This window comes from Cottoperca gobio, chromosome 21 (genome assembly GCF_900634415.1).
Source record: "Cottoperca gobio chromosome 21, fCotGob3.1, whole genome shotgun sequence".
Lineage (NCBI taxonomy): Eukaryota > Metazoa > Chordata > Actinopteri > Perciformes > Bovichtidae > Cottoperca > Cottoperca gobio.
The window spans coordinates 9,401,356-9,429,302 of NC_041375.1; the positions used below are offsets into that span (position 1 = coordinate 9,401,356).

The 27,947-nt window shown below is 38.3% G+C and overlaps 1 protein-coding gene across 1 annotated transcript in view; it reads left to right on the top strand.

Annotated features, from left to right (window-relative positions):
• lrp1bb (low density lipoprotein receptor-related protein 1Bb) overlaps nucleotides 1-27,947 on the top strand; it is a 239,276-nt gene that overhangs the window by 204,419 nt on the left and 6,910 nt on the right. Inside the window, exons 68-88 of the mRNA XM_029459353.1 lie at nucleotides 1,099-1,215; nucleotides 2,291-2,397; nucleotides 5,485-5,617; nucleotides 6,436-6,542; nucleotides 6,667-6,799; nucleotides 7,906-8,028; nucleotides 8,212-8,334; nucleotides 9,892-10,032; nucleotides 10,315-10,449; nucleotides 11,293-11,412; nucleotides 11,613-11,854; nucleotides 12,241-12,464; nucleotides 12,824-12,930; nucleotides 14,717-14,833; nucleotides 15,116-15,289; nucleotides 17,947-18,072; nucleotides 18,514-18,678; nucleotides 22,897-23,058; nucleotides 23,636-23,810; nucleotides 24,177-24,281; nucleotides 26,857-26,970. Coding sequence (XP_029315213.1) covers nucleotides 1,099-1,215; nucleotides 2,291-2,397; nucleotides 5,485-5,617; nucleotides 6,436-6,542; nucleotides 6,667-6,799; nucleotides 7,906-8,028; nucleotides 8,212-8,334; nucleotides 9,892-10,032; nucleotides 10,315-10,449; nucleotides 11,293-11,412; nucleotides 11,613-11,854; nucleotides 12,241-12,464; nucleotides 12,824-12,930; nucleotides 14,717-14,833; nucleotides 15,116-15,289; nucleotides 17,947-18,072; nucleotides 18,514-18,678; nucleotides 22,897-23,058; nucleotides 23,636-23,810; nucleotides 24,177-24,281; nucleotides 26,857-26,970 — 2,950 coding nt within the window. The remainder of the gene's footprint in view (nucleotides 1-1,098; nucleotides 1,216-2,290; nucleotides 2,398-5,484; nucleotides 5,618-6,435; nucleotides 6,543-6,666; nucleotides 6,800-7,905; nucleotides 8,029-8,211; nucleotides 8,335-9,891; nucleotides 10,033-10,314; nucleotides 10,450-11,292; nucleotides 11,413-11,612; nucleotides 11,855-12,240; nucleotides 12,465-12,823; nucleotides 12,931-14,716; nucleotides 14,834-15,115; nucleotides 15,290-17,946; nucleotides 18,073-18,513; nucleotides 18,679-22,896; nucleotides 23,059-23,635; nucleotides 23,811-24,176; nucleotides 24,282-26,856; nucleotides 26,971-27,947) is intronic.

The window sequence follows — 27,947 nt, forward strand, 5'->3', positions numbered from 1 at the left end:
TCTCAGCTTTCCCTCCTGATTCTCTCCTCCTGCTGTTGTGTTGGAAAGAGATCCAGGCAGAATCTGCCATCCTCCCCTTTTGACGCATCTCTTTCCTAACTGATAACAGCGTTACCTTGGCCATTATCCCTGATGATGACTGCTCTGAAATGACTTTTTAAAAGGAAGCGTTCAGTTTGACTTTGAAAACCCATTCAGAAGTATTGCTGGAGTAAATATCAAAGCATCTGTTATTTTTGAAATGAATGCAGATATTTCATATAAGTCTATCTCCAGGCCATTAATGTTTAATACTGGAAAGCCCGATTTACGTTTGAAATACTTCAGACAATCAATTTTTCCCACAAGAACTGCAAGTCACTGTTGACACACACACACACACACACACACACACACACACACACACACACACACACACACACACACACACACACACACTCTCACACACACACACACACACCCATCAATTCCAGACAGAGTCACTTCAAACAGCATATACGACACATAAATAGAGTCAAAACACATTTAGATTCCACTGACATGTTATACAAAGAAAATATAAGATGTGTATTACTAAATTTCAATTTAAACTAATACTATAATCAAATAAATAACACACAAGTGATAAGCTGATATATATCGCTAACTAATCTACTGTCATTGTCTATAAGAAATTGCATTTAAAAAATATTAATACACCACTGTCATACTGTATGTACGGGTACTTGTTGGCCCTGACAGGATGCTGAAACAGAACACAGTTTGGGTGCGGTACATATCAAAACCAAAAATCTAATGCTTCAGCATTTGTTGTGTTCATAAATTCTTTTGGATGTTTTCTTGAAGAAAGCTCAATTTTGCCAGCTCCCTGTCACAAATTCTGTTGAGGCTGATTGCGAGCACAGTCAGGTATTTCATCTTACGGTGTGTTAGCCTCTGGAGTGCACACCGTGTTTTGAACTCAGTGTCAGACTTGCTTAGGGTAACCCTGAGGAAACGATGATTACACATAGAAAATACGGTAGCTAGCACACTATTAATATTCATGCTCTTTGAAGCCATTTTCATCTTCATGTTTGTTTGCTCCTGATGAAAAAGATGAAAAGACCTGCGGACCTCATGAATTCCGCTGTGAGAATAACAACTGCATCCCAGACCACTGGAGGTGTGACAGCCAGAATGACTGCGGAGACAACTCAGACGAGGAGAACTGCAGTGAGTACATGACTCCTTCACTTTCTGCCAGCTCAGTTTGTTCCTTTATATACACTGTTGAAGTTCTAAATGCACTGAGGCAGTGAATAATTGGGCTTCTCTGAAGACACCTGAGCACCCCTCCCATCACCACACACACACACACACACACACACACACACACACACACACACACACCTATGTATCTTTACACCCTGGGTAATGTTTCCCACTATCGACTCAGCCAGGCACAACTCTTATTATCCATGCTTTTTCTCTGAGAATAATGTCAGGCTTAGACTCCTGAGCTCTTGATACCATCTCTTCGCTGTAATTTACCGAGCTCATATTCCCCTTTGTTTAGATATTCATCATCACTTTTAGAAGAAAACTTTTATTTACTCATGAAATGACACCTCGTTAAATTCCATATCTTCTGTGCTCTCAAGTCATTGTGTGTGTGTGTGTGTGTGTGTGTATGAGTGGAATTGTTTGCCTTTATGTCATATGAGTATGTGCATGCCTTCTGTGTGTTTCTGCTGAGTATGCATAATTTACGTGATTTATAAGATGCTCATTCCCCATACCTATTAATGTCACATAAATGCAAATAAAAGACAGTCAAGTGGTGGATGGCAAAGAATTAAGCAGGTGGACCTGCTGACAGTGGAGAGGCTGCAAAAAGAATTTTGCTGCAATGCCTGCTGGGACTCTCTGTTGCAGCACAACTCATAATGCACACCCTGGGTTAGTCCATGATAACAAGGGGAGGGCCCAGACATTGGATCTGATGCAGCTGTTTAGCTGTGACCTAATATTGTCCTCAGGGACAAACTTGCACTAAGTGGCTAAAGCTTTCTGGCTTCAGAAAGTATGTTGCCCCCTCCATTGTGAGAGTAGCAATGAATGTATTTACATCTTGATCAGCTTAGTTTCTCCACTTCCGTAACAAAATGACTCTAATTAGCTAAAATTATGGTTTTGCCAACACAGAACATTTGGCCGATTACTGCATCTGGGGATGTATGTTTGTTATGTATAATGCTGGAGAAAGAATCCATTTGGCAATATGTTGTATCTGTTTCTCTCAACTTAGAGCCAGTCACCTGCAACCACAAGGACTTTGCCTGCGCTAATGGAGACTGCATCTCTTCCCGATTCCGCTGCGATGGAGACTATGACTGCCTGGATAATTCCGATGAGGCCAGTATTTGAGATATGTGTACCACTTACTTATAAATCAAAGAGGGCGGTAAACCCACATGAGTGCTGCTAATGAGGTACAGATATAAGCAAGACACTAAATTAAAAATAAAATACTGCTCACTTGAAAAATAGCTCCAAAAGATGAACCCTTTAAAAGCACCAGTGTGAGGGATTCAGGGAGACTTACTGGCAGTAATGGAATATAATATTCATAACTATGTTTTCATTAGTGTATAATTCCTGAAACTAAGAATCGTTGAATTCATCCCAAGTCTCTTAAATTACGTCCACATTTTCCTCACTTGCGTCGTTTCCTTGTGGCTTAGTCCTGTGCATTGATAGACACAGGAAACCATGCAAGGGCGGAGGAACCGAGGAAATGTGTCTTTAGAGAAATTAGATGTCCTTTCCTCTAAAGCGTTACGCGAAGCGACATCCGTTTATGGCCAGCGTCATTACCGTTAACTTCAATCCACCTGCCAACTCTGTTTAGACACATTTACTTGTATTTAAATAATAAATGTTGTTACCGTCGTAACGTGACATGTAATAAACTACATGTGTTAGAAACTCTTGCCATCCCGTTTAAATTTGCCAGATAGGGGCGGATTAATTAACGTCGGTTTTCAGCTGAATGTCTTTTGGTAGGGCTGCTCTCGTGTTTCCTTGCTAATGGCTCCCCAGAGATCCCCTCACTCCTCACTCCTCGCTCCTTGCTCCTTGTTCCTCAGACAGAAATAATAGCTTTGAGACTGCCTTCAAGGTAGCGGACCAAAACGACACTCGATTCAAGCACGGAGCAAGGAAATATAAAATAAAAGGCTTGGGATGTACAAGTTGTGTTCTTCATTACCTTAGAATGAGCCCTACATGTCTACTTCGGGACCGGGTCCTCTTCACAGAGTCTGCTATGTTGCACAGTAGCCTAGAACGGACAAACCAAACACTGGCTCTAGAGAGGGCCTGAAGGCCACCGTAGTTCTCCAACACAGTTGTAAAGGGAGAGGTGAGCGTTGGTTGCAATTTGTAATCTCACAAATAGACGCCACTAAATCCTACACACTGGACCTTTAAATCAAACATCAACATTTAAGACATTTTGCCTTTTTTTCCCCGTTGAGAATAGAAACATTCCAATCCATTTTCTTATATAACCATGTGCTAACCAATCTTTTATATTATCATGACAATACTGGCTGATTTGTATATATGTTTTTAATTACAGGTCAGTTTATACAAAAGGTAATATTTTAAATATATTGTATTGTGTACACAGATTAGAATTACAGTATTTACTCATGGATACTGCGATTTACTCTGTAATTGAGCTCTTAGGAATGTGTTTTGGTATCTGAGTTTGCAGCCCAAGCACAGATTAAATATCCCAAATAGAAAGGGAGATACAATTGGTCGAGTATGTTGGCTCTTGCAAAGAAAATAATCCCATTCTAGACATAATTCACTGTGTTGATCCAAATCTACTCGTCATGGTCGCTACATTCCAACAATGCGGGACAGAAAATATCGCTGTGATGAGTTATTGTACCTTCAAGTACATTAGTGCATGAAATACCTTGTGTTTATTTGCTTCTGAAAATCCTAATCCCCGATGCCTTTCAGCAAAACAAAGACTGCTTGTTTTGTTTATAAATATGCTTGAATATCTTAATTTCTGAAGCTTCAAATTGCCATTGTAATGTTCCGCTCTTGTAATATGTGAAGAAATTAGCTTAAATGTGCCTTTATCTAGCAGTGCACGGTGTAAAGAGATTTTTGCAGGATGCATACAAAGAGCGCTCAATCAGTGGCAACGATGCAGTGCAATGCATAATTCAAGGACAAAGGCTTGTTATTATCATTCATTATTCGTGTTAATTTATTGCTCTGCTCAATATTTGCACAGCAATTTTTACAAAGAATCCCTCTGCATGCAAATTAGTGCAACCTTAATTAACCCTTTAATATGTGTCTCCAGTGTGTCAACCTTCTTGGTCAGTGCAGGCAAATAGATTGAGAAAGGAAGTTTTCTTTCAATCAGCATTTTAATACAGTGAATATTACTTTTAGATATTATTTATATGTTTTTTAAATTATTGCTTTGTTCAAAGTAGGGATGGCTTGATACCACCTTTTCATGTCCGATACCAATATCGTCTTTTTCTCTCTCTTAAACAACTATATGGTTAATTATTCATTTGTATGGATGCACTTTGCTTAACCTGGCCATCTAAGGAACATCATGCTCAGACTCTGAAACGCATATTCTCCTCCCCTGAAGGCAAAAATACATTGCCCACAACATGACTCAATTATGCAATACTGCTGATTCTTTATATTTAAACTTTGTTTACACACTTTTAGCAGCATTTTTGATTTGCCAGCACCATTCAAACATTCAAAATGAAATTTAAAGTGCAACTTTGTGCATTGTATTTGGAATAACAAATAAATTACTATTCCAGTGTAAAATCTCCAGTGTAAAATCTCAACACTCAGTATAGCCCATACCTCAAGGACAGTTGTTGACAGATTTAAACAAATAGATTTTATCGGATTCTGTCACATCTCTAGTTCAAAGTCACCGTACGTTTGTATTTTATAGTCTAACCATTATGATTATTACAGCAATTTTCTTTAAAGTGGTGTTTGTGTTTGAGTGTACTAGGAAGAATAATTTCACAGTATTTGTTGTCTTCACACTAAATCCAACATGCCATGAACTTCAACTCCTTGATGTTTTGTGAGTGGTAATAAAAGTGCACGATAAATAAAACATTATGTTAGAGGCTACTGGCCCTGATCCAATTCAACTTTAAAAAGAGGATTTACAGTAAATCACAGAAAGCATCGGGGCTTCTTCACCTATTCAACCTTTTTCAAGCCCTGGAGTCCTGAGACGATGAACAGTGAACACCGCTTCGAGGATAATACCTAACAACAGTTACATCAGCAGAGGTTCTTTGGATGGATAGTCACAGATTAAACGTCTGTCCTTCTAACAGTTGACATGCACTGTATAATAAAATTATGAGAGTGATTTTCTACCATTTATTTATATTATGTTCTTACTGTATTCGTCTACAGAAAGGCTGCGAGGCACGCTGTGCAGATGACCAGTTTCGGTGTCACAACAACCTCTGCATCTCCCTCAAGTGGCTGTGTGATGGTCAGGAAGACTGCAAGATGGGGGAAGATGAGAAAAACTGCCAGGAAACAGGTGTAAAACAAATGTCCTATAGTTTCTATAGTTCCTATATATTCTTTTAGAGAGTAGAGTTCATACGATTCAGTTATATATTATCTATTATTCTGCAAAAGGTGAAAAAAAGTTGTCAATGTCAATAGCTGGGAGATGTACTGAAAGTGATTCAGTAGAAGATTCAGTGTCACTTTATGAAAGGTTACTGCTATCCTAAATAGTTAACCATGAATATATAAAAATCGTCCCTTGTCAATGTTAGAAGTTACAGTTAAAAGAAAGTAGTCCTTATTGCATAGGCATACATCCATTATGTTTTTAACTTTGCCTTTGTATCATACCATATAAAGTATTAACTGGTTGAATAAAATAATCAGTGTACATTCTGTCCTTAAGATACTGTGCAGGATACAGTAAAATGTATGAAAAATAGATTTTGATAATGTAACATTTTCACTAGTAATTGCAGACCTTGACTATTAGACCTTCAGCAACTCATTCTGAGATAATTGTATATACAGAAATAGTCGCAGTTCTTCTAAATGAGCTCTGTTGAGTTCCGCTAGTCATTACTTTTCAAGTGCTGTGAAGCACATTGTTCAGCAGAAAGTAATACACAGCAAGAACTCTTTAACCTGGAGGACATCATCACACTGTTTTCAGGAGTGACAAGTGATAATTCCTCTCCCAAGAAATCACATTTTCTGTCGGCATCAGCTTTCTGTGAAGCTTTCCACTTGTTCATACTGTGGAGCTAGAAACTGAAAAGGTATCACCCGAGTGATTTCTTGTTGACAAAGGCGAGTTGTTGACTGATATACTTTGTCCTTCTCCAGTGGCCCCTTCATGTTCTGTGAACGAGTATGTGTGTGCCAGCGGAGGGTGTGTGTCAGCCAGCCTGCGGTGTGATGGACACGACAACTGCCTGGATGGCTCAGACGAGGTTAGTGCAGCTTCACATGATCACAAAAAAAAATTAAAAATGGTTATGATTTTTCTCTGATTGCTGCTGACAACATCACTGGAATGGACAGTTTTGATGATTTGCGGTGTTTCATTGATGACAGATTGGCTGTGTGAAGGAGTGCAGGGAAGATGAGTTCCTCTGCCTAAATCGTGCACACTGCATCCCTCGGCGCTGGCGCTGCGATGATGTGTTGGACTGCATGGACCACAGTGATGAGGAGAACTGCAGCCAGGGTAGGTATAAGTGTGTTAATGTGCTCTGTTGAGGACTGATGCTGGGTTTTTCATCCCTGAGGGGAAAGAATTATTCTCATATGCATATGCTCAAATTATTACAAATATTATCATTGAACAGATAAGTTATGTGAAGTATTGGAGAGTAGTGAACTACATGTAATTAAACAAGTTTAACTGCATTTTGTAGTAGCTTGCTGTCAGTAAACTACATTCAGATTTGCATAGTGATTCACGTAGTTAAATTACGTTTGTGTAGTTAACTAATTAAACCACAATAAATGTTGGTCCATCAAAGTGAAATAAGGAATTTTATTTAATTGAACCCCCATTTGATTCTGTTCTTACATGTAAAAGATAATAATTGTTTAGACCAGTGTTCAAGCTGTTAATATTGTGAAAAAACATTCCAAGTTGAAGACACAGGCACATTTATTTTGGAACAGTGCTGAAGTCATTCAAAATGTTAAAATTAAATAGATTTTTAGTGGGCTATCTTTCGGTTTGTGTAGGACCTGTAAACAAGTGGGCACTTTTTGAAATAAACTCAATTGAGTAGCATTTTTTGCTGGTATGTGACTTTTTTCTATTGTATTGTATGTTCTTATAATGTAGTATTATATGTACATAATTCATTTGATAATTTTCTTCAAAATACTTTGAACTACTTTTTCTAAGTAGCTTGAGTCAACCAAACGAAGGGTAGCTTTGCTGTAGTTCAACTTCTTCCAGTGTGAAGTAATTGGTAGCTTGTAAAGCAATGCTTTCAAAGTAGCTTCCCAGACACTGACCATTTTAAAGCATTTAATACAAAAGAGACACAAAAACAGAGAATAATATATGACAGGTAAGATGAGCGCATGTGTGGCAGGCGTAGGGGTTTTGAATACAATGAGAAGGAAAGATTTGAGATAAGATGAATAGATTCAGACTTTGCTTTTGTGAGGCAGAATGATACAGGGCTGTCTGGATCATTGTGTTAAATGATCTTTCATTGTAATCTTGTCATAAAAGGTTCATCAGTTATATTTTCTACAACCTTGAATGCACTTTTCAAGCTAATGTATAGAGTTAAAAGTCTTGAGGACTTGTCTGTGTAATTGCAGGTGCTTTCTTCTGCCGGGCTGATGAATTCATTTGCAACAACACCTTATGCAAACTTCACACGTGGGTGTGTGACGGCAAAGATGATTGTGGAGACAACTCTGATGAAGACACTGACATGTGTGGTGGGTTGAACGTGTCATTCACAAGGCTTTCCTTTGAAGACAGTTAATGCATATTTTATAAACCATTACTTTTCTATTTTTGAAACAAGTGAATATTTCATTGTCTTTTCCTACAAGTTTGCATGCAGTTGTTTTGTTTTTTAAATACATAACCATTAACTTTGTGTGTCTTTTTATCTCCAGCAAAACTTCCCTGCCCTCCTACAAGGCCTTTCCGCTGCAGAAATGATCATGTGTGTCTGCGCGCAGACCAGGTCTGCAACAAAGTGGATGACTGTGGTGACAACTCGGATGAAGAAGAGTGTGGTGAGCACAAATACATATCTGATATTAAATCTTCACCAAGCAAGCACCAATTATTATGTGAAAATACAATTAAAGTCACGGTCCTCTGACTCACTTGCCCTTGACCAACAAAGATGCAGATATTGTTTCGTTCTGATATAAAAGTTTTAAAACATTAATTGGAGCTGGGACAGAACTTGGTAAACCATGACCACTTGGTTTTTGATGGAAGAGTGATTTTAATACTAAGGAATAAGGAGTAAGATTATTTATATTATTCTTTTCTAACTTGTCATTATCATATGGTTTATCTTAAGACTCCCCGGGTGGGAGCAATTGTTTTTCGAAAGAGCAGCAAATGATGACATCGGGAAAAAAAACAGGACCATTAGCGGCCGTGCATCAACAACTTTGCATTTAGAAATCCCCAGACGACCTGTAGACTGAGACTTTTCCGAATTTCTGGTATTGCAAGACTACACAGGCCCGAAGGTTAGGCCTGATATCTTATGCATTATAGGATTCTTGGCCTTGAACTGACGTGTGCCTCATACTAAATGTACTGCATGTACTGTATATACTATATATATGTCATGCAATCATACAATCCTGCACAGTTTGAGATCCATTTAAAATCTTATTTTACTTTCATTTAAATTGAACATTTTTCGGAACAATAGTTAGCTGCATGTGTTCAAATCATCACCTCAAGGGCTTACAAAGGGAAGGCAGGGGGTCTAACTGCCGCTGTGCGTAATTGAGAGATTTACAGACTGCAAAACATTAAGTGTACTTAACATAGTTTATTTTTGTCGGATTATTTTTGATATGAAAAAAGGCATAATGACTGCCAGCCCATTTATAGTGTCCTGACCGATCACACCGAGCAGACACAAAAGGAGGGACACATCACTTCTCTCATCCTTCACTCTTTCATTCCTTCTGTCCTCAATTCATCTTCCTCTCTGATTCCATTGATACATCCATCCATCTCTTACCTCGCTCCATTACCTCTCACCATTGTGGGCTGTTTCCCTCCATCCATTCCTTCAATCTCACCCTAATCCCAACATTCCTTCCATCCACCAATCTATCACTTCATTTTCTTCTTTCCCTTCCTCCTCTCTGTTGTGCATGGGGTGGATGTCAAACTCATTCTTTTCTGGTATATTTTGTGAGGAAATATGACAACTGTACAGTTAATTTAAATATATTGTTGAAATATGTAAAGTATTTTAAAAAATGCGGCAAAATAATTAGCAAACAGCAGTGTCTGTGAACACAGCTGCACATTTACTGAAAATGATTACAGTTGAAATGTTCAAAAAGGAAGTAAGACAGTAGAAAGATTAACCAAGGTAATCCCTGACTTTAGAACATCACAAATATTTTCATAATACATTGAAGTAAAAGTAATAAGATATTACTAAGAATCAATAAGCTCTGTCGCTATTGGAGCACATTTCACGATTTTCATCTTTTACTAAAATATATTTTGAAACTGAAAACAGCATATTTGCATTTGAATATTTGATTTTGTTGTTGTCTTTTCAACCGATACTGTGTGTACTGAAGCAGAGGTGGTGGCCGGAAGACCGCGGCCTTGTGGGAAGACAGAGTTCACCTGCAGTAACCAACGCTGCATCCCAATGCAGCTGCAGTGCGACCTCTTCAGTGACTGCAGCGATGGCGGCTCAGACGAGCAGGACTGCAAAGCGTGTAAGTATAGCACCGGTTGACTTGAGCAAACACATCAAAGAAGCGTTCGGAAAGGGATGCAAATGTCATCATGATGTTATCCAGAAGCTCAGCAATCTTCTCATTTTAAATGTGATGTTTTGTTATTTATGGTAATATATGTATGCCCGTGTTTGACGAGTGCTGTGTAGTATATGAAAGACGATGCTGCCCTCTCGGCTTTTGCACATCAAAAGAAAAACTCAGCAGGTGTCTAAGACACAGAGGACTGGTGTGTAATCAAAGTCCTGTCTTTATTTGTAGTTTCCAGCGGAGATGTATGTGGAAAGAAAACAAATCCATGTGGAGAGGATGCAATATGCAACCAGACAAATGTTAATACTACATGCCAGTGCAAACCAGGCTTTAAGAGGAACCAACAGACAGTCCAATGTGAAGGTAATGTAAGAGCAGTTGTATTGTGTATTCCCATTATTAGAGTTAAAGGTACAGCATTGCTATTTCAGTCACTACAACATTTTGTATTGGACAGTTAACAATTTATTTTCCTTCGATCAGCCAGGTTAAGATATGACGATAATTAAGTTTTAGTTTCAAATACTGCCAGATGTCACATTTGAAAAGGTATTCCTTGGGAGTTTATTATAAGTAAATAATCATTATATGGCTCATAAGAAGATGTAACATACATCTTCTGAGAGCAGACAAGCCAGTTCTCAGCAATGGAAATGGTTGAAATGGACACACATAATGTGGCTATTTCAGTTGTGTCAAGTCCTGTCACAACATATCAAACTAAGGCCTTCAGTTTCACAACAATAAACTGGCAGTCTTCCCCATTATGTGGAGAACCTCTTGACAGGACACACAGGCAGACAGTCCCCATAGTATTAAGCTGATACCAGAAATATCTATAACTGTAGCTACAACAGGATTTATGTTGCTAAATGATACGATAAACTGATACACCTGTACTGAAATACCAGATGTTACTTAAAGAATATGGTATATATATTTAGAGATAAATGCTTTCCAAGAGTTATAATTTTGATCTCCTCTCCGACCTACTGTCTACTTCTACTAATAGGTCGAGGGCGCCACATATCATGGAGAAAACTGTATAGAAGGGTCATACTGTATTTCTCCCTCATGCGAATGATTTCCTGACCATAGCCCCTTCTAGCCTTGGTGTGATTGTTCAGTGTATAAAGTGTCTCATTAAGGAGGAAACATATAAATAGAAATCTGTTCCTAATTAAATTAGTCTCTTTCTTTTTCCAGAGACAAATGAATGCCTACAGTTTGACACATGTCCTCATTACTGCACAAACACAAAAGGATCTTTTAAGTGCACATGTGATCGGAATTATAAGGAGATCAACGGAAACTGCATAGCAAAAGGTTTGATACTAAAGTTCAATATCAAACATACATATGGGTGTGCTCTGCATGCATGCTAATTTGGTGATGACCTCATTGTAAAATAAGTACAATGTTAATCTGTATTTGTATGCACCATGCTAAAACTGTTGTCCAATACGCAAAATGGAATTTTGCCAATTTGTCTTTTGTTTTTCTTTCTTTACATATTAATAACGCAGGACCAGAAGATCGAGTGCTCTACATTGCTAACGATACTGAAATCCGAAGTTTTGTGTATCCATTTAACCAGAGCAACGGACACAAACTGCTCACTCACATTGAGGACAATGCCCGCATTATCGGGATGGATGCTCTGTTTCACCACCAAAGGTTCATCTGGGCTACACAATTTAACCCTGGTGGAATTTTTTACAAAGACAGTCTAGAAAGAAGTCAAACCAAAACGAATGTCAGAAACATTGTAAGTATATCTAATGTGAGGCATTTTATATCTGTTGCATATTTTCTCAACTCAGTGGTTGAGAAAATATGTTTTAAGAGAATAAAAGCATACTTGTTTATAAAATATGTTGTTGTGTCAAATAATCTCTAATATGTCTAGTAATGTCCTCTTACCACAGATATTATAAGCTCTAAGCTAAGAAGTGCTATAACTGGTCAATTGCTTATGTTGTCTGTCACTTCAAAGTTAGGTGCTATAAATTACTGTTAAGTTGTTTCAACCAGTAGACTGCACTATAGCAAATGTCTCCTTGCTATTTCTTTTCTGAGACACAAAGTAAATGTATACACAAAATATGGAATGTTGAATAGAGCACCTGACCTTGTGGCTATTGTTGGTTGCAGTGTTCAGACTTCCGCCGTCCCAGAGATATTGCTGCTGACTGGATCACAGGCAACATCTATTGGACTGATCACTCTCGGATGCACTGGTTCAGCTATTACACAGCACACTGGACTAAATTGCGATATTCCATAAATGTTGGACAACTTAAGGGACCAAATTGCACCCGCTTGATTACTGACATAGCTGGAGAGCCATACGCCATCTCTGTCAACCCAGCCAGAGGGTAAGTTGTGCACACATCTCTGAAGACCTCTGAGCTGTAGACAAGTGTGTTGTATTGAAAACATTCTGATACATCTGCCATTTAGTTTTTTATTGCTATTAGGCAATATGCCTTACTGTTGCCCCACAGTTAACAGCTCTTACTGGCTAAGCACTGGAATGTAAAGCAGCTACAGGAAGTGAATCCCTGGGCATCAAGATAGCTTTGAGATTCTAAATCAAAGATTGAAAAAAACATCCAGATATGGATGTTTTTGTCAGTATATGGCAAACTGATTCCTGGTATATACGGGTATATTTCTATGTATTTAGAAGAAGCTGGTTTTAGGGCGGTACAGTATTTATCTTTGTCTGTTGCAGGATGATGTACTGGAGCGTAATAAGTGATCAGTCTCATATAGAGGAATCAGCCATGGATGGCTCCTTACGCAGAGTGCTTTTGGATAAAAACCTCAGGAGACCCACCGGTAGGTTTTTCTTTTTGAGTTCCATAAATTGTTTTAATTGCTATGCATTTCTTCCTGCTTGTTACTTTGGTATGTTAAAGGTAACATGTTGAGTTTTTATTAAAACAAACAAAGTAATATTAATATTCAGTGTTCCTCATCAGTCGTGTGAAAATAACGAGAGGCTGAATACTCAAATACGCAAAGCAGAGTCTTTGCAATATTTTGAAACGTTTGTCGTTAAAATTAATGTTTAAATCCACTAGCAGTAGTCTTCTTCTCTGCTTTGCTGGCATATTGCAACATTTCTGGACATGTTACTGCCAACAGCCATCAATCAGTGGAATAGCGTGAAAACATTGGCAGGAAGGTGTGTTTCATCATCAAAGGGTTGAACGCATGCATTTGCGTTCTTTCTGTAAATTCTCGAGAAACAAGCAAAACGGGGACATGCCAACACAAATATTGCTCCATCCCTCTGCTGGCCGTCACAACTACTCAGGGTACGTTTACTATTGGGCAGTTGGACATGCAATTTCAAAACTCAAAAGCAAAAGGGAAAATGATACGGTCAGTTAAGGGATTGTACATGATTATTAATAAATTACTGAGCTAAAAGTGTTCCTAATGTTGAGAGTGGTAGAGTGATGCCAGAAGAAATGAAATTCTGCCTTTTAATATACAGTGTATGAAAAGGGAAAAGGAACAATTAAATAACATGAATTAATGTTGTTAACAGAAACAGTTTGTTTTGCCTTTTCAAGTTGGAATACTTCAATCTTCCAGTTGAACCGTCTTGACAAAAACCTACATTTTAAAATATGTCCTTATATATTTAATTATTTATCCTTGCACAGAGGAATAATTGACATACGTATGTACCATAAATAAAATATGGCAGACATGTTTATTCACAGCCACATGGCTGTGAATAAACATGTCTGCCATATTTTATTCCCGTCGCAAGCACATAGGAGGGAGTAATGAAACCATGATGACATATTTCATGCACTGCAGGTCCCTGTACTTCATAACAAGCCACTGAATATACAAAGCACTGTATATTCAATTGGCTGACAACCTAGTTAGCTAATACTACACAAATAAGGAAGTTTAAACTTTCAATTAAAGAAATGCCACAGAAAGATGGAACCTGCTTTCTAGTTGTATATATCATTAAATGACATTAGTTGCATTGGCTGTAATGCCTAATGGAGGCCCATAGGAACAAGTGTCATCAGGTTCCACGGTATACAGTATGTTATGACCCACATACTACTCTAAAACTTAATATTTATGTGTTTAGATTCCACACATACACTGCATAAGTAAAGAATACTTGTAGCCACTCGGAATGGGTTGGTGTGTCTATAGGGAGGCACTCAGTGCTGATCTAGTTCTGAAGAGCTACTTTGGCCTCCTTTAATTTAAGGGACCCACGCTCTGTCTTGGTCACAGAAAGAGGAATTCATCATCTCTGGAAAAACGCAAACCTACTTAAACACCCCGGCCAGCTGCTCAATTATCCAGTCAGACTTTTGGGAGAAGGTAAAAGTGAGTCGCTGATATGAAATTGCAATGTAAGCACGCCAAGATAGTAGATAAACTATGCTATTTTGAAACAAGCAAAAACAAATATTGAATACAAACAGCCAGAGGGAGATAGAAACATGAGAAATTCTGTGTCCACATTGTGTTCATCTGCTCTAACTATTCTGACCTGAAGGTCTCCTGCATTGAGGGATTCCATGATGATCCCTGTGCAATTTGTCAGGTAAATAAATCTCTTCCCTTCATCCTCCCACAGGCCTGGCCATTGATTACTTCAACCAGCGATTATACTGGGCAGATCCCGAGCTCTCACAGATAGGGAGCATGAGATTGGATGGCTCGGACCCTCTGGTGACAATCAGTGAGAAACACGGTAAACAACAAGTGTGCTGAAAAACAAAGCACAACTTGTTCTTTCAAACACATACTATTCATGGTGCGCTTTGCTTTACTCTTGTTGTTTTTATCAAATAATTGCAACAATATCACTGCTTTTGTGTCTCAGAAGGGAAAGTTTCAAAACAACGTGTGTTGAGATCTGCCCACGCGGCACGTCCTTGCTTTCTTGTATCTGCCACAGGATATGGACTTTCAATATCCTAAGGCTGAAAGTGTTCTGAAAAGATGTTTCTGCTTTCTCTGCCTTGATTTTCAGGAATTTCTCAACCATACAGAATTGATATATTTGAAGATTACATCTACGGAACTGGACTGAAACATGAGGTCTTCAAGATCCACAAGTACGGCAAACAGTCGGTGGAATTTCTCAATTTGGGGATGGAGAAGCCCACTAATGTTTTGATCTCCCATCGTTACAAACAGCAAGATGGTAAGTTATCTTATCAGTCTCTTTTTTCAAGTATTAGGAAACATAACATTTATTTTGAGGAATTAAAGAGATAAGAGCAGGAGGATTATAGTTTTACATTCTACATTTCTTCATTGATTTCATTTCATTTGAATCCTACATTGTTATGTTTTGTATTCAAGGTGTATTCTTAATTTTAGTTTCTTGGAAATACTGTTTTATTTTTATTTTTACTTTGTTTTAGTTTTAGGAAAAGTTAGGTTCTCATTTTCATTGTCATTTCTTATGCATGACGGATTGAAAATATGTTTCTTCTTTCTAGTCTATTTACATACTGAACCTGCACACAGTATTTAACAGTGATCAATGAATGAAATAGGCACATATGTAACATTTGACCGTGAGACCAACCACATATGTTTTAATGAATGTGGCGTGTCACCGTCAAAAGAATAAATAACAATAAAGAATAACCTTGTCATATAAAAACTGGAGAATGTCAGTCAAGGAAAGCCACGGTACACCTTACTGTGTATATGAGACACTAATAAAAGGAAATTGTACGAGGTGCATAAGGAGAGGATTGGTTGAAGGCCATCATGAACAGTTACTGGGATGATTAAAAGATTAGTTTTGTAAGGGATTCATTGACTGAATGGCGTCTGGGTTGTGTGTCACTGTGTGGGTGTTAGAGGGCGATTGTGGAGTCCAGACCTAAAAGTAAAAAGGCTTTATTTTTCCAGTTTGAAAAATAAAAACTTTAACCAATACTTAAAAACTTAACCTTAGAAATGTGTCATTGAAGTCTTGTTTGTGTACATAATGTGAGGAAGGTCACTTTGGGCCAGAGAAAACACTGAAGGAGAACTGCAGCCAAGCCTATTCTGAGTATAGCTCACAAGGCAATCCACTGTTTAGTACATACGGTATAGTTAAGGTGTATGATTATTGGGTGTAAAAGAATTTACTGTCATAATAATTAAACACAATTAATTAGTGGTGTAAAATGCATAACAAATGCATACTATCTATTTTAATGTCACCTATTGGTTCAATAATACATAATTTAAACAACACATGCTCTGTAAGGTTGGTTAAGGCTGAGGCGTGTTACTGTTTCAGACGTGCGACATAAAAAAACACCCATCTGTTTCCTGAGACACAGTAAATCAATACAAGCAACCATCCTCTCATTTTCTTTACGTAGTAGACCAACTTCAGTTATTTGTTACATCTCTGGTGTTAATGGTTATAGAACATCAGACAGCTCAGTCTTGGTCAGTTTTTCACTTAAAGGGCAGCTGTTCCATTCCCCAAAGACTCATTAGGCCAGCCGTGTAGTGTGTAGTGTGCAGTGTGCAGTGTGTAGAGTGTAGTGTGAAGTGTGTGGGCAGAAGATGTGCACATCCTGCAAAAAGCTATGACATGGAAGCCTGATATCTTCAGCAAAACCCTAACAACCATTTAGATTTGTTCTGTGCTTTCATCCTTGTGTAAGAAATCGGAGCACTGATTATTTTTAGTAGTATACAGTATACTGTGCACTGTGCAACCATTAATGACTAGTCAGAGACATAAAGTGGGTAGACATAATTATATCCTTCCAACTTTGAATATACATTACAGGTCATGCACCTGAGATCAAATAGACTGTGTTACCACAGGGAAAAGAGGAAGTTTATCTGACAAATGTGTTTCATGTTCTTTACACAATTACTGGAAAAGTGAAAGATTAAAGAATATTATTGGAGAAAAAACGATCTGGACTCGCAGGGACGTCTGTGTTTCAATCGTTAATAGGTCAATAAAGAGGTTGACGCTGTATATGTAAACAGTCAAAGGGAGTAAACCAGTTGAAAGGCCACAGGGGCCCATTGTTGATCTCATGCTTTCAAAATATGGCTCTGATTTCATACTATTTTTCAGACTCATTTACATCAACACTGTGATTATTGTACTGTAAATGCTCTTATTCTGTCTAATTTTGTACAAATTGTTATGTATTTGCTGTGAAGCACTTTGTATGAAAGGTTATACAAATAAAGCTTATTATTATTATTTAGCGGACGCTCTTATCCAGACTTACAGTGAACTAACTACAGGGACAGTCTCCCTGGAGCAACTCAGTAACTTGCTCAGGGGCACAATGGTGGCAGCCCTGGTATTGACCTTATGGTGTTGTATTCGTACCACTAGGCCATCACCACCATATATACATTTCCATTTGAGCCATGTTGTTTTTAAACCATTTTTCTTTTCTTTCTTGTGTAATGCACCTGTAGTTTGGACAGAGTTGGCCTCTTGAGCGCTCTGTTTGATGCTTTGTGTTGCTTAATTCAGACATTAATTTTAAAGAGTGCTTTTACACTAGATGTTAAAATGTCTTTGACTGAAAGCAGCAGCAAGAAATGCACTTCAGGTAGAGCACTTCAGAGTTCCACGAATCAATCAGACAATGGGAAATTCTTAGCGCGTTTCACGATCGTTGCTTATTCAATCTGGAGAAGAGGTCTTAGTGAAGTTGTTCACATGCTTGTGTCTCTTTGGCTTTCAAGAAAACACTGGTCTTCAAAACGGAAATTAAAACACTTTTTGTAAATAGGTCTACTCTTAAACAGAACAAACAAGCCATACTGACAGATTCTCTTCTTGGCTCTTTTTTTTTACTTTCTCCACAGCATCAAATCCATGCCTGAGAATGTCTTGTGATTTCATGTGTCTGCTCAACCCAACGGGTGCCAGATGTACCTGTCCAGAGGGGAAGGTGCTGGTCAATGGCACTTGTAGTGATACCATCATCTCAGGTAGGCCTAACTTACATCTTCATGTCATAGTTAGGATGACTTGTTGTATGATTTAGGAGCAGCTATAATGGTGAAAGATAGAACCCCTTGCTTGTGATGTGATAAACAGAAGCAGTTGTCACTTTGACCATATTTCGATATGCATTGAAGACTCTAAACAGAATTGGAAACGTGTCAAAATACAGCACACAAATTTAATATGAGCAGACATCCATATTTCTTCATAGCCTGGATCCAAACACACTTCATTGTGAGGATTTGAAGTGGGTTGAGGTTGAACAAAGCCCCCCTCCTGCGCAAAGTTTTGTTCATCCATTTAAAAATTCCGGTTTGCACCTCTATGGTTGCTGCTGTCTGACATTAGCAGCATAGCACTGTTTGATGTGATTGACTGCTACACACCACTGCACAGTAAGCGATATGGGCTTTGATGTTGTGAAGGTGAACTGTGCCGTCCCATCTGCGAGAATGGAGGCCGCTGCTTAGCCAATGAGAAAGGAGACTGGAGGTGCTACTGCTGGCCCGACTTTTCAGGGGAGCGCTGTGAGGTCAACCACTGTACAGACTACTGCCTAAATGGAGGAACCTGCATGGGCTCACCCCTGGGTAAGTCTAGTTCAACATATACTGCCGAAACAACATCTGCAGTCTGATTTCTCCCTGCACTGGCATTATATTTCACAGGTGTTACTTTGTGTCAACCACTATGTTTACATGCAGTATATTCATCAATAATTTGTGATATTATCCTCAGTAAAATATAGGCCACCCTCTATGTATAAATAGATGGTTCTTGTGTTGTAATCCTTAATATTCAGCTCTGGAAAGACCAAACTTACTGAGAAACCCTGCTGCCTCCACAGACAGATATTTCCAACCCCCCTGCTTGATGGCATTCAACCACATTTGTCTTCCTTTAAACTTTCTCACTTCAGCTCACATTTTGCCACGTTACATCTGCCAGTTGAGCAGTTTTTTGTTATTGATGCTCCTATCGAGCAAACATCGAATGTCAACCTTCTTCCATGTCGAGGTCTTCTTTCATGCTTTCATGGTTTCTGGAACAACCATTTCTGTCCCGCAATTTAGCGAATGTATATGCTGAGATGTCAGCGGTGGAATTGAATCAGGATGAACAGCCCTATTAAATATGCTATCATTGATTTACAGGCCTGTACATCATCTTCCAATCATAGCAATTACCCACAACAAACCCATTTGCATTTGTCATAAAAGTAAGAGATTCACCAGAGCATTTGCCCTGTTACAAAAAATGTGGTTTGTGTTCCCACATAAATGTTTTTTAATGGCAGAGCTCTATCCAAATGGTTTGAAATTATTAAAGATGTATTCTTTGAATGACATCCAGTAAATAAAATGAGAGACCAAGCAGCATGTTTGAGTGAGTCACAGCAGTTATGTCAAACAGTTAGATATACAAAATGTGGACTTTTGATTTTTTAATGTGAATGGTTTTGAAAAAGTGTTTATTTTTTCAATTAGGACATTTTAAACTCCCCACTGGGTTTTTTAAAGCATAGATTAAAATATGTTTGTTTTTCTTTTGGCCTTTTGAAAACACGTACACCCAACAGGAAGTAAACTGATACTTAAAAGAAATGTTTTAAAGAAATTTAAAATTATGTTTTGATTATTAAAATGGCTTTATGTGACATAAACAGAAGCCAGGATAATCACTGTTGCTCATAACATGAAATGGAGTCTGTCTGTCATCATACATAGGAATCATGTTGTGTGCTGTGGGAACACTGCAGGAGGGCCTCAGGACTGAATAAAAGGCTTCTATTGGTGTCAATCAGTCTTATTTTTTGTTTATTCACAAGCGCTGTAGTCCGACATACTAGATGATGTATTGTATTCCTATTTATAGTGGACAGCTGACAGGAAAATGAAAGTGTTGGAATATGTGTTGTGCATGTTTTAGAAACTTGATTTGTTTTCTTGTCTTTGAGCTATAAAAATATCAGTCTAAATGACCGACCAAAGATGAGCGAGGGAGTAAAGACAGTCAAATGGGTTTCCTAAAGTCCCTGCTTTGGTGATAAAAAAGGGACTGTAGGCAACTTCACAATCAATTAGAAGCTGGACATTTTCCAGTTGCATCTATAAAAACACAAGGTGTCATTGAATCCCTGCTCTCCTGTCCCTTAAACTTTACCTACACTCTAATGGAACTTTTGGCTACAAAACACATACTTAAACCATAGACACACAACTGTTGTTGCTTTTATGACATTAATGGGTGAACAAAATACTGTGTATACAGAAAATTCTGAAACATGGAAAAAGCCATGCTTTAAAGTAAATAAACTCAAAGTTCAGAAGAGCAAAATACCTTAATAATCATAACATGTTTACCACTTTGCCACAATTTCATTGTTTCTGACAAAAGGGGCCATAATTGTCCAAACACAAGATTTATTTACATGTCAGATCAGTGTGTCTCTAAACTGTTAGTTGTCCTGCAGTAGGTGGAAATATACAGAAATCCATCAAAATATTTAAGGTTATTTCTTTCTTCACAATATGTATATACTTTTGAGTGTAACAATCCAGAAATGTATAATACATCTAAAACAAAGGTGTAGTTTTAGCCCATTTGAAAAAAACAACTTTTTGTGAGCCTTTACGTAAGTGGTAAAGCTTCATTTTTTCGCCTTTTTAGAGATTAAAAGTAGTGCCTGTGTAGAAAGCTTAAAACCCCAACAGCCATTGAAGTTAATAGAGAAGTGACTGGAGGCAGAATGATTTTCTCTTAGACATTTCAAACCCAGATTATCTCAGCCACAGAGTGGTGGAGTGTGAAATTGCCGAGTAGTGTGATAGGTGTGACCCTATCCGTGGCAACTTGGTTGTATACTATGCAAGCAGTTGCGCCAGAACAGCGACAATTGTTGTCTTTTTTTTAACATCCCTTAAACCAGCCATGTCCTGGTGGAGAATGCCCTGTTTTTGGAGGGAATATGAAGAGTTGATTTGATTAAAACATTACAAACCTGCTGATAATATGTTACTACTACTAAGTCACACTCATTCCACTTCAACAGTGCAGTGGGGCGCAGCACAAAGCTCATATAGAAGTAGAGTTTCTAAAATGCTTATAAACCAAAATTTCACAAACTTGTGGTTTGCATTTCTACTTATATCTCAGGGTCATGTTCACAACTAAGGCTAAAATGGATTATGAGCGGGTAAGAATAATTCCGGCAGCAACTAGATTGTGTGTCTGACCATTGTGGTGAATACAAAGCTGAGCCTCTATTTACTGATCTATATCAGTCTATGTTTCGACTCTCACCTAAAGTTGCGAATAATCTTTTTATACTAATGGTGTGTCAAATGGCTATATGTGTATAAATGATTAACCTACTCTAAAGTTCCCCTCAGCTCGTTTGGTTCATTCTCACCGCTCTTATCAACCTCATTTTCAGCCACAGCATGCGGCTGTTGTCAGGCGAAGAAATCTGATAAATCCCCTGCACACTACCAGCACAGCATTGCACAGAGCTAGAGGAAGGGTGAACACACAGCACAGGTCCCCAGATGGATATGAACATTGGATGTTGCATACAAGACCCCAGAGCAAGTTTTATTTTTTTGCAGGGTGTCTGGGGTCACAGCATAAAACCTTCTTTGTAAATGAACCTTTGGCCTTAGTGTAATCACGGTCATCAAACATTTACAGAGAATTTACACATAAATCACATGTGACCGTTAATGATTTGATTAAATTGTCATGTGGTTTTAGACCAAACAATATTGCTGTACTGGCAATCACTTGAGGGGTGTTAACGGTTCAGATTTATCTGATCCATAATACGGAGACTTTTATTTCGGGGGAGGTTGCTACCTGATAAAGAGGTGGCCTTTTCTCTCAAGTGTGAAATATAAGAATATGTACGTATAATAAAAAAGGCTGTAAACACTTATTGTAAAACTAAAACTATGAAAAAAAACATTAAGTAGAACCACCACTCCCTCATGTTGAATTCACTTGAGGTCACCTTATTAGGATGCTTCTTGAACGCCTCCCTGTTAGAGATATTCCAGACGTGTCTGACAAGCGAGAAAAGCGTGGGCAGACCTAGAATACACTGGAGGAATAATATGCATATTATGTCTGGCCTGTGAATGATTTGGGATGGACTTAGGGGGCATAACTGGGACAAAGGGCACCGTAGTTTCTTTTCATAGGTGCCAATCTGCGGTCACCTTGACCCATACATGAATATGTGTCAAAAAATTATGTATGGAAGGATAGGTCTTTGCCTTTACTCTTAGCGTAGTACTGAATGTTTTTTTTACTGCTTCTATTTACCACTTGTCTTGGATGACTATGAAAGTATCATTTCCATACAACATGTAACTACGATTGACCTATAGATAGCCTAAGCGAAAGTCATATGCTAATATTACTTTGTAGAAATGTTTGTTTTCTTTAAACAGGTCACAACTATGTAGTTTAATTGTTTGCATTTTGCAATACAGCTGGGCCTTTTACTCAAACAGGGAAGTGCATTTGTTGGGGGACTATTTTCGGCCATAAGTGCTAGAGAGTACATAAAGCAGCAGTATGTGAGATCATGGGACAGAATGGGACATGTCATCCAATGCAATGGTGTATGTGCATTAATGTGTTGTAAGTATATAATAGTTTTGGGACAACAATGGTGGTCTATGGCACTGAGGAATAATATATATCAGAACCCGGATACACATACAATACTTGTTAGTGGGATCACTGCATTGTTGGTTTTGGTCTTGTACTGCTTTTTTAATCATTCCTTCTCTGTCTTTGTCCAGGTAAGCCTACATGCCGCTGCGCTGTTGGTTTCTCAGGGCCTTTCTGTGAGCGGAGGATTTGTGACAACTACTGTTTAAATGGGGGGACATGCGACGTCACTCAGGGGAACCAGCCAGTGTGCCGTTGTATGGCAGAATATACTGGGGACCGTTGTCTTTACCGTGAGTCCTGTGCCCATTGCTTGGTGGCGGCAAACACACAACATTATTATTGTCATGCACTTGGCCTCCATATGCTTGACTTAAGCCTTTCAGTTCTAATTGCAAGAAAAGTCACAACAAAGCATTGATTTGAATTCCGTTATGCTGCATAAAATCTATAGAACTAAGCAATTCAAAGTTCACACATAGACTGTGGAACAAAGAAAAAAATCTAAAGTATTTTCTTTCCCCAAACACTACATTGGCCTCTATGTGCAGATAAACAAAATCAAAATACTACCATCAAACAGCATTTGGGTTTTTCTGTGCTGAAGTGATAATGTATTTTGTTGTGCATTGCTTTGTTATAACGAGTTGTGGGAAAACAATTTCAACTGCACGTCATTAGTATGTTCCTACCATTGCTTGCCCAAGGGGTGATATGCTTTCATCTGGGGCTAAGATGTCATTTGATGTGGATAATTTAGTCCCATTAAACGCCTGTACAATTCCAATCAAACCAGCTTAAACTATGTTCCCAGTTTCTCATTACACATTACCCTATCTCTCTCTTTCTTTATCTCTCTGTGTGGAACAGACATCTGTCATCACTACTGTGTGAACTCCAAGGCCTGCACGCTATCCAGTAGCGGATATGTGGAGTGTGTGTGTCCCACCAGGTTTGAGGGAAACAAGTGCGAGGTGGACAAGTGTCTTCGATGCCATGGAGCTCCCTGCCTCATTAACGAGGATACAGGAGATGTGGTTTGCAAGTGAGTGCTTGGTTATCTGCTCACTTTTCTTGTCCCTCATCCCTTTTGCTATAATGCTAAGTCTTCATAGTCCTCTTCATTTATAGAGAAACATTAGTTCTACAGTGTATCCTCAGGTCTCAGGTTGCTGTATCCGCAGGCTACAGGCTGAATTAATTGATTTGATTAAATCTGAAATGTGTATTGGGCCACACACCCTACAGCAATTTAGGTTCTGGTAATGTCAATGAGTTAGAAACTAGGTGTACTCTTCTGCTTTATATGAATTATGTATATGTTTGACAGAACCACCACTGACTCATTTTCTTTTTGTAAAAGTGTAGTTTTCTGCTTGTTGCTACCATCCATTATTTCTTCACCCTTCAGTTGCACTAATGGCAGAATAGCACCGAGCTGTCAGCTGTGTGACGGATATTGCTACAATGGAGGCACCTGTCACCTGGACCCCGACACCAACCTGCCTTTCTGTCAGTAAGTCACTGCTTAATGGGTGAAGGAAAGTGGGGGAAAAATGAATGTTCTCCACTATTATTCACACTCTCACTGTTTCCATTCAAATGCTGGCTCAGTGCCCCAGAAAGCTTGGCCTTAGAAGCAACACTGAAAATCACCAAGGGGTACCATTTCCCTGCTTGGAGAACAAGATAGATGTCTTCCTCTGGAAAGAAATCCTTAAGTTGAGGGAAGGTTTGATGTCACTATGTGGAGGCCATGGCCCAGCAGGGGGGTGAGTGCTAGTACGCCATCTTATGCTGTGACACCTCACTGGGGCTTAAGGTTTTTAGGCAGATAAAAATGGTTTCAAAGCCCCTTCAAAGCTTTCTGAACATATAACACTGTTCCTCCTCACAGTTAAGAGCTGATGTCAGGCCTCTCTGACTCTCTTCAGTAGTAGGTTTTAGAGGTTCTAAAAAAGAAAGAAGCTGAGTTATATGTCAGTGGCATAAGATGCCATGAAATCCAACGGCAAAAACTTGTAACAGACAAAAGCTTGGCTGGCAGACCTGAGGGAATTATTGTGAAATACTACTCAAAGCGCTGCCCCATAGATTAATACCACCTCAACTATAATCATATGCAGTGCTATGTTAAGAATCTCTTCAAGGAGGAAATTGGAAATCCATTTCAAAAGCCAAACTCTCTATTTTTTAAACTGCCCATTGTCCACTGTAGTTAAATTTAAATTCTCGGTCATCACTCACAAATTCCTAGGGATAGAATCAATTTCTATGCAAATGATCCCATCTTATTCGATGAGGTTAACAGATCTTGATAATGTGGTTTATTATTTGCTGCAAAGACCAGAGATTATGCGAGATGATGGATATGTCTGTGTCAAGAAATCATGATGTTTGCCCTTAATACTCTGAGTAAATGCATATTTCATCAAGCCTTCCCAAAGCAAAAGAATTGCAGAACTGCTTCAATTGTAAATTTAATTCTTGCATTAAACACTGAAAAAGGTTAAAGAGATTCTCAAAATGCAGAGTCGAGACAGCTATGGTAAACACCCAAGCCCTCAACATTATTCACTGGGAAATATTTAGGTATTCTTCTTGAAAAGTATTTAAACTTTACAATAGCTCTTTTTCTCTCCTACAATGCAGAAAATCTCACTTACTTCAGCAAATGTGTTGGCCAGTTAGATCAATACACTTACATCAGTCTGTTGTGAACCACAACAGTATTTCAATCTACGGTATAACTTATCTGTGATGCTGTAGCTGAGACGCTGGCTTTAGACTATGTGTGCACAACAGAAGGATTTCGGGTTTTTTTTCAGATGAAAAGATGTTGGCACAATGTTTATGTGTCACTTTGACATTTTCTATTATTCTATTCCTGAAAAACAATCTTTTCAGAAAACTTTGACAGTACATTTTAAGGACATCTTTGCAAGAATGGCAAACAGAATCCAATGGACCTCAATTTGTACATGGTCCCATATTCCTCTCAAATTCAATGACATAATATGGTTTTAGTGTTGTAATTTAGATATAGTAATCCATGTCCAAAGGATTTTGATGTCTTTCTCACTGTCTGGATTATTTTTCCTATTATCTTTTTTTAATGTTGCTGTCTCACCTGTAGTGTTGTTAATCTGATCCGGCCCAATGGGAAATGATACATTGTTGCATTTTAGTCTTGGTCCGGTTCCTGGTCACACTGACTTTTTACAAACAAACCAAGAGGAGTAAGTTATACACACTGACAATTTTCATCCTGCATCATCAGTGACCCACGTGGGGAAATCAAATTCCAGTGACTGACAGAAGGTTACGCAGCATTTTATTTCTTATAATGTTTATCTTTGGCGTCACAAAGAAATAACTGATAAGTGTCTATGTATCACGTAGGTGATGACAACAGGACGTAGATATGTCAAATATAGTTCTTTAGTGAGCTGGCGTAATTGCAGTGTGAAACCAAAACTAACCGGATCAAGTGTAAACAATTTATCAAAAACACAAACCTTGGTTTGGACTTTGAGGTGTGAAAAGGCCCCCAGTCCTCAAACATTTGGGTACAAAACTTCAAAAAAAATGTACAACCCTCCACTTGACATTATAGTATGATTGTGTTTCCTGTTTTATGTATTTGTGCTAGGATGTTATATTCACTATACAATATATGATTGCATATTTTAAACATCTTAAACATTTTGAATTTATATATATGTATATATATAATTTTTGCCATCCTCAGCTGCAATTGAGTGAAAATAACATTTTGTTTTTGCGTTGCTTCATTTTTTGCTTATCAATTGACCAAAAAATCTCTGTTGCTCAAGAAAATACACATCTCAGAGGTGTGACCACTGTAACAGACTCTTCTCTTGCAGATGTCCTCCTCAGCAGTGATATGGATTTGTGTTCTTATTATTTATTTTGCTAATTTGCTTGATGCAGACACAACATTGACTCTATTTTATGACTGAAGCTTCTTGAAGGGATTACAGTGTCAGTCTATATTCATCAAGCAACAAACAGTTCAACAATATACATTCTCTGGGCCCTTTTATCACTCCCAACACAATGTTTTGCAGCTGCACGTCAGGGTTCAAGAACCAACGTTGTGATGAGCTGGCCAACCCCTGCGATTACTTCTGTCAGAATGAGGGGATGTGCACATTAACAGCTCTTAACAAACCACGCTGCAAGTAGGTCCTTCTCACCTCTCCAGCTGTATTCAGAGACCACTCACCCCTTTTGTCCACACCACCACCCTAACTCCATTTGGCTCCATTTCAGCCTCAGTCCAGTATACTGTATGGGCTCTTTGTCACAGTGCTGCCTTGTAGCAACTTATCATGTAATAAGTGTAATTACATAATGACTTGCCAAAAAGTCACCTAGAATAGGTTGAAAATAGCAAACTGAAAGAAAGTGTAATGATATGATTATTTCACTAGATTATGATCACATTTAGTTCTTTTTGGACTCCTCTGCATCTTAATTTGTCATTATTTTCAGCCATTTGGACTGGAGTGTGTCCTTAGTAAATTTTGACTATTTGAGTTCCTATTTAGATTGAAATATGTTTATTCACACTTCCCTGTCCTGGCGTGGCTCCAGTGATGACAGATTAGCTAACTCGCTGTAATTAGAAAGCTTGTGAAGATGTTGTCAAACACTGTGTTGCTCTTTGAGCTTTTGCTCGCCCTTTCACCAGCAACACTCACAGCTTTGCATTTGAACGGGAGAGAAAATGGGTTCTCACTCACTTATTTTATCTCTCATGACAAAATAAAATTCCTTATTTCCTTAGGATGACTTTATAAATTGACATTTAGTAGCTTTATTTTTATTATTACATCACGTTTGTGTTCTTAACATTTTTAAATGTATTAATTTAGGTAACCATTATTTAAGCAGGATGTCACCGAGATACGTTAGTAAGCTTTAAAGATGTTGGTCGGCATATTTTGTTACCGTTGGACAGCGTAAGCATAATCCCCACATTCCCCAAAATTGTACATCAATGTAATTATTATGTTATTAGTAGCAGCAGTTAGGCACAAATTAAGAATTTTCAATGTTCTTATTTTTGTTAAACTAACATATTTTACCTAGAGCTCATTGTTTACTCTTGATATTATATGCTGAACAGGTATTAGCTGATGTGGCACTTGTTACA